This window comes from Lingula anatina, chromosome 1 (genome assembly GCF_051362555.1).
Source record: "Lingula anatina isolate TDL-2025a chromosome 1, LinAna3.0, whole genome shotgun sequence".
Classification (NCBI taxonomy): Eukaryota; Metazoa; Brachiopoda; class Lingulata; order Lingulida; family Lingulidae; genus Lingula; species Lingula anatina.
The window spans coordinates 60,623,266-60,634,247 of NC_141767.1; the positions used below are offsets into that span (position 1 = coordinate 60,623,266).

At 34.6% G+C, this 10,982-nt stretch overlaps 2 protein-coding genes across 3 annotated transcripts; one reads left to right on the forward strand and one right to left on the reverse strand.

Moving 5' to 3' along the window:
* Positions 1-648: 648 nt before the first annotated feature.
* LOC106171947 (kelch domain-containing protein 1) lies at positions 649-4,856 on the reverse strand. The gene is made up of 8 exons (XM_013552484.2): positions 4,524-4,856; positions 4,038-4,190; positions 3,729-3,859; positions 3,393-3,507; positions 3,025-3,177; positions 1,882-2,034; positions 1,484-1,657; positions 649-1,252 (listed from the first exon to the last, which is right to left on the reverse strand). The coding sequence occupies exons 1-8, from the start codon at positions 4,741-4,743 to the stop codon at positions 1,104-1,106; spliced, it is 1,248 nt and encodes a 415-aa protein (XP_013407938.2). The 5' UTR covers positions 4,744-4,856; the 3' UTR covers positions 649-1,103.
* Positions 4,857-4,928: 72 nt separating this feature from the next.
* On the forward strand, positions 4,929-8,210 carry LOC106171930 (uncharacterized). Of its 2 annotated transcripts, none has more exons than XM_013552464.2 (2): positions 4,929-5,104; positions 5,679-8,210. In XM_013552464.2, the coding sequence occupies exon 2, from the start codon at positions 5,770-5,772 to the stop codon at positions 7,069-7,071; it is 1,302 nt and encodes a 433-aa protein (XP_013407918.2). In that variant the 5' UTR covers positions 4,929-5,104; positions 5,679-5,769; the 3' UTR covers positions 7,072-8,210. The 2 variants fall into 2 exon arrangements, with proteins under 2 accessions (XP_013407918.2, XP_013407926.2); XM_013552472.2 differs by lacking the exon at positions 4,929-5,104 and adding an exon at positions 5,142-5,536.
* Positions 8,211-10,982: the final 2,772 nt, after the last annotated feature.

Here is a 10,982-nt window from a genome sequence, read left to right on the forward strand (position 1 = left end):
TATAAATATGGTTTCATCTCGCCGCATCGGATAAACGCAATTCTGAAAGGTGAAAATTGTGAACTTCATTAGGCCATACGAATTTCATTAGGCCATTTTTTGTTATTCCGACAAAAGCTCTGAAACTCTCCATATTTTGAAAAAAGCAGTGTTGAAAAATATAAATATGGCTACATTAAGTGCCTTTTGCACATGAAAAAGCAGGAAAAATGTAAAAAGTAATTTGTGATTAACTTGGCTATAAACATTTGGATATTGGGTGACGCACGGGGGCTTTAAAAATCGAGGGGCGACTAATTTTACCCGAAACAAACAAAATTCAAACACTGATCTGAAAGAAAAGTTAAGCACGATTTAAATATATGGAAAAGTTTTACGGTAGTTGAGAATATGGGATAAGTAAAAGTTGAATCTTTCAGGTTGCAAGTAGGACGAGTAGGAATCCGGGGTGGAGTCGAGATTCCGCATGCAGAACACGAGTTTGGAAGATAGGTTTTTGGGTTGATATTAAGCAGAAACATTGAAGGGGTGGAAAGGACATTACAAGGGATTGGACAAGAAAATCTTACCTATTTTATAAATGGCGAAGCCTTTTTTAAGTTCTTCTTGACAATTTTAATATTAAATTACTAAAACAACTACATTGGCAGTACTGATAATTGGTTTATTTATCACATTTTTTCATGAAACAAGCTTTGAATTTGCATTTTACTGAAAGTGAGTTTAACTGTCAAATGCAGTTTTAAAATTTATAAATGCAAGCCTGCTAGTAAAAAAAAAAAAAAAAAAATGGATAAAAGCAGATAAAGATTAAATTAGCATTAGATTTTCGACTTCCTCAATACACAGATAATAGATTAGCAGAAAAGTAAATAAGGCATGCACTGTACTTCATGTGTGTTTATACAAATGTCAGAAAAAATTTTAATGAATTTTATACATTTTTTGAAATTCACTATAAATTCCACTAAATGAGAAGTCAAATATTTTTAAAAAGAAATTTCACTTGTTTATGTATTTAAAACAATCAAAAATATGTGTATTTGAACACTAGAACAGCACACATTGTTTTCAACTATGTTGTCCACATACACGTAATTTTACTAGTTGACCTCATTCTGAGGAGATGGCACAATTCCAGACACAAATTTTTGTATGTCTGTGTTTTCTTGAACTGGTATATTTGTGGAAATAGGGAAATTTTCTTGATTGGCTTCGGTGTTGGCTATACTGCCTCCCTGAAGAATATCAACTGGAATAGAAAGACCGTATTAACAGACTTTGCATGAATGTGCATAGTTTTGTGATAACTTTATAGCAAACTAAGACATGTTTAATATGATTATTAATATCGAATCTGTTATATACCAGTAGCCAAATGTAAAAAACCTTAATCTTTACATTATTGATCAAATGGTCTGTCTTAGAGGGAAAAAATAAAATTTGTTAATTCCCCCCCCCTCCCCCCAATCTTAATTATTACCTGTCCTTGTTGTGTAAACTTCATTATGGTATTTCTGGCACTGCATAGTTTCAGGATTAAAGTCGGAGGACCCCCCAAACAGTACCAGTTGGTCATCTACAACCACAGATGTGTGAACACCTCGCCCAGAGGGCAGTTCTCCCTGGACTGTAGGCTGCATCCATTCCATAGTAGCTATACAAAATAATCTGGACTTAGTGGTAGCTATACAAAATAATTTGAAATAATAATAATAATCTAAAACATTAAAAGGTTACTGGATACAAAATCTAAATGCAAATGTCAAAAAGTAAAAAAAATCTACATACAAATGCTGAAAGGTATGATTAATTTAGGTCTACTACCAGAACTCAGTGAATGATAAGAACCTAAATAATACTCATCCTTTTCAAGTTTACCTGTATCAAATATGTTGAGATCATCATAATGCTGATTACTTTGACTTCTACCTCCAATAACAACAACTCTTGCACCAACTGCAGTGACTGTGTGAAATGACCTAGGCTCTGGCTGACAACCTTTGACAGAGACTGTTTCCCACTTTCTTGTTTCTACAGACAAATAGTAAAGATGTCTTAGATCGCATTCACAATGAGTTGAGCCAGGCTTTACCAATCCTGGAACTAAATAAGGCGGACGTACATGAAAGAAAAACCGCCTAATCTTTTAATAGTCTCTCCGCCTCTCACACGCCTCCCCACATGTCGTCCCTGTGGGGACACAGTCATTAAATCTTGGCTCCGTTCGCCATGCGGAGGCTACCTGAGAAATATTAAGTGTGCAAATTCATTCCCTTCCAATAATTAACCGACAATAATTTTTCACAACAGCATAAGATGGATGTGAAAAGCCATCCATTTGCGTTGGTAGGCCTACACCAAAATAAAATTTCACGTGCAGTAATTGAGTAGGGTATCTCCGTGAATATCTCTGGTGACATTATCTCCGTAGATAGCCAATTCATTGTTGCTCTACGGGCCAATTCATTCCTTTTTCATCTCTGTTTTAAAAGATAATAGCTTTTTTCCTTCGATCACCTCTAGTCGCCATGCTTTCTTCATCTTGAGTTTAATTGATGAGCATGCACACTTTATATTTCTCAGCAAGCTTCCGCATGGCGAATGGAGCCGAGATGTAATAACTGTACCCCCGCAGGGACGATGCGTGGGGAGGCGTGTGGGAGCTGGAGAGACTATTGACAGATTAGGCGGTTTTTCTTTCATGTACGTCTGCCATATCTAGATCCAAGATTTGTAAAGCCTGGCTCAACTCGTTGTGAATGCGATCTTAGTAGATCCATACATGCTCTTAACAAAAAAAAAAAAAAAAAAAAAAAAAAAAAAAAAAAAATATATATATATATATATATATATATATATATATATATATTAAATCCAACATTTCATTTTTACTTAGAGGCCAATATACTGCTTTTCAAATGTACCTCTAAATGTACTATGTATAATATCTGATGGAAAAATATTGGTTTTCACCATTCTTTTAACACAAAAGTATTTCAGATATTAATAAGTGACCCATACCTGTATTATATATATAAAGATCATTTCTCCTGGCTTGAGAATCTCTGCCCCCAAAGATGACCAGTTTATTTTTTACTGCACACATCCCTGTGGCCGCCCTTGGTGTGGGGCCTACAGCATTCATCTGCATGGGATGGGACCATGAACTAGTTTCTGGAATAACAACAAGTTGTCCAGACTTGACAAAACAACAACTTCCTCACTAAATGGATGTCAAATATCATTAGTGTATTAAATAGCTTAATTGAAATACAAGTTGTCCAAAAAATTATTCAAGAAACTTTTATTATGCAAAATCAAGTTATGCATGGTACTAAGCATCTGCTTGTTATTTTAGATCATATTTGCAATTGTCTACTTTGTCATACCTGTATCAAAAATAAACAAATCATTGAACCATCCAAACTGTGCTGCTTCTTGTGAGTCTGCTTCCATACCCTCATCCTCCAAGGCATCTTCCTCTTCAGTGCTCACTTCTTCCACCTGTATAAAAACACATTAATATATAAAGTATAGAGAAGTTTTCAGTGATTATTGAATCAGTGACAATGGTTTACAACTGGGCAAATCTTCCAAAATAAAAAGGATCCTGATTTACATTTGTACATCTGTGTAATGGCACAGTGCAGATTGCAAAAACAACTAGGTATGCACTCTGAACTTTTATTTCATTAAAAACTCAAAATTTTTATTTCATAACAAACCTCTTCTTCTTCATTTTTTGGACCAAAGCCACCAAAAAAGTAAACATTTTTGCCTACAACTGCAGAGGCCAACTTGTCTCTTGGACTTGGGCACTGACCCTTGCCTTCTACTTTAGACCAAGTGCAAGTTTCTGAAAAAGATGACTTACAAACGGTTAAGTAATAAGAATTATTTGCAAATAATTTTCTCTGAACATAAATTCAGCATACTTGATAAATAAACTATTATATTTATAAATAAAAATCCTTCAATGCAAAAAAAAAAAAATTATATCATGACATGGGAATACCATAACACAAAACCCTTACCTGTATCAAAACAGTGCAGATCATCTAACCATCCAGACGTCTGGTTAAGACCACCAAACAAATACAGATTATTTTCTACAGCTGACATAGCTGCTGATGATCTTGGTGGAGGCAAGTCTCCCTTGGTTTCAACACAAGTCCAAGTGTTGTTATCTAAAAATACACTAGCACTATGTAGTAATGACCATCATTTAACTTCATTGTTTTTTTTTTTCTTTCACACACTTTCATGCAAATTCGTACGTTTAATCTAAATTCGTTAATTAGCACTCCTATTTACAATTTCCCATATGTACTGGTTACAACCACCAGTACATATCAGGAACCACAAATAAGAGTGCTAACACACGGATCTCGTGCAAATTGAAACCAAAAGTTATGTGCAGTATATTATATTTATAATGATAATTTATAATATATTCTGGTGACTGGATAGGCCTACTGCTTCTGTACTACTACTAGCACAACTAGTATATCACATCTTACCTAAGTCTAAAGAAAACAGCTCATTAGATTCAGTGTGTTCGCCATCTGCTCTGCTGACAACTCCGCCAAATACGTACATTTTACGTGCAATTGAAGCAGCGGCATGTCCATCACGGGGAGCACAATATTTGTTTTGAACTTCCAATTTGGACCAATTCACGTTTATGTCATTATCCAGACGCTCACCATACTTAACGTTTTGACTGGCCTCGTTTCCCATGTTAGATAATGAAAAAATAGCTGTTTGAATCAACGTCAGTCTTAGTCTACGATCTGGTGGCGGGAGAAAATGTCATTCAATTTCCCGCGGAATGTTTACTTCCGGCTTCCGGGATTTGTTTACTGTGTTCAAGATACATATTTAGTGGAATTGCCTTTAAAATTGCCTTAATGCTTTCATTTCATTAGGATAGGTTTATTTATATCTTTTTGTCATATATCTATGGCATAAAGGAATACCTGTTGGTGATAAACATCGATAAAATAAAAGAAAGTGGATCGTGAGTGTTCGGTAGTTTCCGACATTCCATGCAGAAACAACATGGAGTCTCCTATTGCGGTTTGCGGTTTCCCTTGAGTCGGTGAGTTTTGACAAAAAAAGATGCGTTTCATATGAGACAGTGGTATAGGATTTAGTGTAACATTATTAATTATTTCCCAATTGACATGTAAGAAAGGTCGCCATACCTTGGTATTATTGTTTTATGTGTCAAAAGTGGATTTTTCGAGCACTCGTCAGAGAGCAGCGGAGAGACGATTTTATTGGCTAACATGATGTCTGCTGTTTGATGATGGTGAAAAGTCCCCGCGGAATTTCAGTTGTCAAACTCGATATGTAGATTGCATCATTGTTGTTAATTGAGAATGTCAGATACATTTTCTTTTTTGGTTTTGATTTTGGTATGCTTAAGCATCACTTAATGCCAATTTAGGTTAGACTTTGTTTACTGTTAAAATGTGTCGAATCTTTTGGAAGAATAGAAGTTTCGTGATTTTGTCTAGGACTTACGAAGGTAAGTATGATTTGACAGGGATCACTTAATGAAAGTTGGTTATTTGCAAATTTTTGATCCAATTAATTTTACTTATGCTTTCTTTATAAATATTAATAAAATGTTAGTTTAAGCAAGTATAAGTTATATGTTTTTGTTTCAGAGTAAGCATTTACTTCAAAATTCAAGTATGGTGAAAGGAATACAAAAGAGGAGCAAAACACAATCCACATTGTATATCTCCTGCAGGGCACATGAGTGTATTTTTGGATTTTTTGCGTCCTCGCAGACGCCTCCAGCCAAACACACTTCAATCCAACAATGAGGAAAAGGCTCAGAGAAAAAACAAAGCTCACAAGGAGAATGGGTTGCATGGAACCCTCCCCCCTGTTTGTGTGCCAAGTGTCACAGAGAGGAGGCCTCCCAGGACACCCACTGTGTGTTTGGCAAGCGGCACCGAGAGAAAGGCCCTCAAAGGAAGATCTAAGACCAAGCAGCCAAAAGAAAAGTCTTATTTTCCTTTTCAGAGATTACCTTTAGACTGTAAACTAAAGGTGTTCATGTTTCTTAACATGATCGACAAGGGTCGATCTGCTCAGGTTTGCACAGAATGGCAAGATCTACTGAAAATGCCTAGTCTATGGGTGGATGTGGATTTCACCCTCTTTCCTCTGTGCTTCAATGCCAACACAGGGCATACTTGCAATAGAGATTGTTATGAGCAATACCAGATTAGAGTTAAGGCTTCTATGAAGCATCTTGCTGCCATTTCACCTGTGATGAAACGTTTCTGCTTTGCCTTTGATATTGGAGACTTTGCTGATGGATGGTTGAATTCTGTTGAAGACCTGATTTTACATTCAAATTTCCGAGACTTAACATGTGTCTATCTGAACTGGAAGGAGACTCCAGTAAAGCCATTTTGGATTGAACAGGTTCAGTACAAGTGGGAGAAGTACAATGACTACGTCTATAGAAATAGACGTCGTGGAAGGTGCTTTGTGAATTTTTTTGATCTCTTTACATCTCAAGCATCCAATATCAAATGCCTTGCCTTACCTTTTTATTGGAATGAGCGCCCCGTGAGGAATATGGCCAGGCTACGAAATCTTGAAGTCCTCATACTGGAGAAGGACTACGTATTTCAAATTATAAATCAATCGCACCTCAACGAGCTACTCCTTAATCTCCCCAAACTGCGTAAATTAGTTCTTGAAGTGTGGATACCTGAAAGGTTGTGGCCATATGAGATGACATCGGAATCTTTGCAACATCTGGATATATCGCAGTGTAGAGGCTTTTGCTTGAAGAAAGTGAACATGCCAAACTTGGAAACATTCCGTGTTACACTTTTCCCCACTGGTAACTCTTCTATACTCATCCCTGACACATTTCCATGTCTGCATGATGTACTGGTGCAGGGAGCTCCTGAACTGAAGAGCATCAATGGACTGAAGCTGCCTAATGATTGGAAATCGGAAATCAGTCCACAAATGGAGAGTTTGTATAGGACAGTTTGTCCTTGCATAAGACATAAACCAAGTCAGCTTGCATGAAAACTTAAATTCTTTAGATTAAGAAGTTTTCAAAACTTTTTGTCGGCAGCTGTATTTGGGATATCTGTCAACAAATTTTTTTTTCTTTAAAAGTTCAGTTGAGATCCTTTAATTGATCGTAGGTTTAAACAATATTAACCTTTTTATGTTTAGAACATGTGAATGGTATCATTAGTTCAGGACTTCTTCTTATACTTAGAATGCCAAAGTTCAATATTGGATGGTGGGAGAACAAAATGAAAGTTTTGGTTTGATGTATTAGCTTGGGCTTAATCGCTGCAAACAGCATTAAGTAAAGAAGTTTTGTTTTCAGGGGGCCAAGCATTAGACAGTATGTGACTGTGAAACCTGTTATTATTGAAGATCATGCATAATTGTCGTTGATGTAAGTAGTTACATATATTATTAGAGAAAAAAGACTGTTAGATTCACATGCTATATACACTGCCATGTGTCAAAAATTGTTGGACCACATCTTGTTTGCATATAAGAGATGCAGATGGAGCAATATAATTGATCAGGTGTTGCGAACAGTCCCAGATGCAAATGATCTCAGAATTAAATAAAAGATATTGAACCACCATGATTAATTTGTATGGAATCAACAAACTAAAGAAAATGCATTTCAGAAAATAAACGACATGTTTAAGTTTCATATATGCTTAATGAAAAAAAAAAAGTAATGCACTATTGTAATGGCCTTAGACATAGTTGATTACATATCTTAGCATCTGGTTGGTTAATCTGCAGAGTCAAATTTCACATTCCATCCTCGCATATGAAAGTATGTAGCCCTTGTCCCCTAAAATATTTCTAACAGTAGTGGATATAAAATTTAATGCAAGTTTTTGCTACTACATCCCCAATTATTGATCCAGTGTGCTGCTGTTAACCATAAGATATTGTGTAACAGATGCAGTAAGTAGTTGTACTTGTGATAAACAGTTTGGCTCTTGGCAAATATATATATATATCTTTTTAGAGGAAAAGTTAAGAAAAAAATGTACTTCAGAATTTGCCAATTGTGAAATCTAAATCCATTTATTGCTACAATGAAAATGAAAGTAAATGAACAAGAAAATTCATGTAATGTAGAGCAACATACCTGCACTAATAAATGCTTTTATTTTTATATTCCATGTATGAGTTGTGAAGTTAATTTGATGGCTCAGTGATGTAATGTATTTGAAGTACTTATATTTGGCTTTACTTAATATGTTTACTTAATGTGTGTAATAATCAAATATTGAGGGGTGAGGGGGAAGGAAAAGAATACATTTTCATCTATTTCATTCTAGTTCTTTTCCTAGTGTCTGTTAACCATCAGACTAGTGAATTGTAAGTCCCCAGAAAAAAGACGTTTGACACCAATTTCTTGAGGTATTACTGTAACAGTGAGTAGGTCAAATTTGGTCCTGAAATAATCATATTTCGATAACATCTCTAAAACTGTTTCCTAATGTTAAATGTGAACTTCACCTTTTCCATTTATTGGAAACAATTTCTAGTTCAGCGCCATTATAAACCTTCATAAAATTACTGTTAGAATTTAAGTGTTTTGATAACAACTAGTTGGTTTAAGTGAAAAATGGTACATTAAAGTCATGCATTACTAATTTATCACAAAACTTGCTTCTATTTGAATAAGAAAATTTGATTTGTGGCCTGTAAAGGAATTATGAAAATGAAACACTTGAAGGATTTTACAAGGTTTTGGTAATGCTTTTCATTACATTCTTATTTGATATGATTGGAAATAAATACTTTTGTAAATTCACACTTTTGAACAGACATGTCAATCTATCTTCTGATGTACAAGTAGACAGCAATGCATTGTCAGAGATATGAAATTATTACAAATGAGAGCAGATATGTAAAACCACTTAAACTTGGAACAATGGGGAAGGTGAACTTAGGGAAAGAAGTTGCACCAAATACTTTAGCTTAAACTTGGCAAACATCAATATCTCCTGTAGATTTGTATATAAATCAATATATGGTTTTATGCATGGTTTTTGGATTTTAAAATCTAACCAGATCCATCGGTTTTGTAGTGCTTACAAAAAGTTATCAATAAAGAGTGATATTTAATAGCACAAAAAGGCTGAAATTCTGAGATGACCCCGAGTCCTTACAAAAATAAGTATTACTATGTACAGACACAGATGTGTCTGTACATATTGCCATCACCTGCATCTGTTGTCGCCGTCGCCGTCGCAGATCATGTCGCCGTCGCCGTGCACTTTCAGCGTTAACACCATAAGTGGAAGACAGTTTTACTTTTTGGCTTTATATTTACAGAGCTGATGAATATTCATAAAACGCAGGTCAAGTTCAAAAATCAGCATGATGGGGCCATTATTGTAGAATTTATGCTGTTTTTTCACTTTTCAGCATATATGCAACGCTGTTAACACATTTCAAGGAAAACTGATAGGCCTGTTGTCATGAAACTCACAGGAGTAATCAATCTTACTAAAACGCAGATCAAGTTCGAAAATCGGCATGATCGGGCCACTATTTTAGTAGTTATGCTGTTTTTTTCACTTTTCAGCATATATGCAACACTGTTAACACATTTCAAGGAAAACCCATAGGCCTGTTGTCATGAAACTCACAAGAGTAATCAATCTTACTAAAACGCAGGTCAAGTTCGAAAATCAGCATAATCGGACCATTATTTTATAAGTTGTGCTGTTTTTTCACATTTCCTCAGATTCAATTCTTAGGCATGTTAACAGTCTCATTATTTAATTAATAAGATGCGTAAAAGTGTTTGTTTGACATTTCCTGCATCTTTACAACATTGTTAGTTGATTACGTAAAAATGATGGTAAACTTGTAATTGTGTATTGTGTAATAAGGTATCAAAAATGGAAATAAACTCATATCATTGCAGTTTGTAAGATTCAATCATTCACTATGTTCAGAAACTCAGAATGGAGGAAATTGGACATTTGACACTGTTCTATTGATATTTTTCACATCTCATCAATTTTCTTAGTTGATCATATAAAAATGGCAGTAAACTGTTAATTTTGTTTTATGTTAAAAAAGTGTTAAAAATGGAAATAAACCCATTTCAGAATAGTGCTGTCTTGTTTCACATTTCCTCAGATTCAATTTAGGCATGTTAACAGTTTCATTATTTAATTAATAAGATAAATAAAAGTGTTTGTTTGACATTTCCTGCATCTTAACAACATTGTTAGTTGATTTTGTAAAAATGATGGTAAACTTGTTATCGTGTATTGTGTAATAAAGTTTCAAAAATGGAAATAAACTCATTGCAGTTTGTAAGATTCAATCATTCACTATGTTCAGAAACTCAGAAGGAGGAAATTGGACATTTGACACTGTTCTATTGATATTTTTCACATCTCATCAATTTTCTTAGTTGATCATATAAAAATGGCAGTAAACTGTTAATTTTGTTTTATGTTAAAAAAGTGTTAAAAATGGAAAAAAAAACATTTCAGAACAGTGCTGTCTTGTTTACATTTTGGCATTTTCAAGTTGTGACTTTGAAGTTCCATGGGCCTGAAGACATTTGCTAGTCACATTTTCTGAATATCCATAATACTAATATTTTATTATTAAAAATTGATGGTCATTATGCTGTTAAACGTTATGTAATATTGCATCAAAATTTGGAAAAAAATATTTTGGACACTGCTCCCATGATGACCATTAAAAAAAAATCATGTCACTTACTGTTCTCAAACTTACAGGAAAGAAACATGGGACTAAAATACAGCTTCAGTAGGCAATGCAGTCTGTTTGATAATTCTTTCCGCTAGTTAAACAGTTTTTTTTATGAAAATTTAATTTTTCACATATTGGCATTTTCAAGGAGTGACTTTGAAGTGCCATGGGCTTGAAGACCCATGCTAGTCACATTTTCTGAAAAT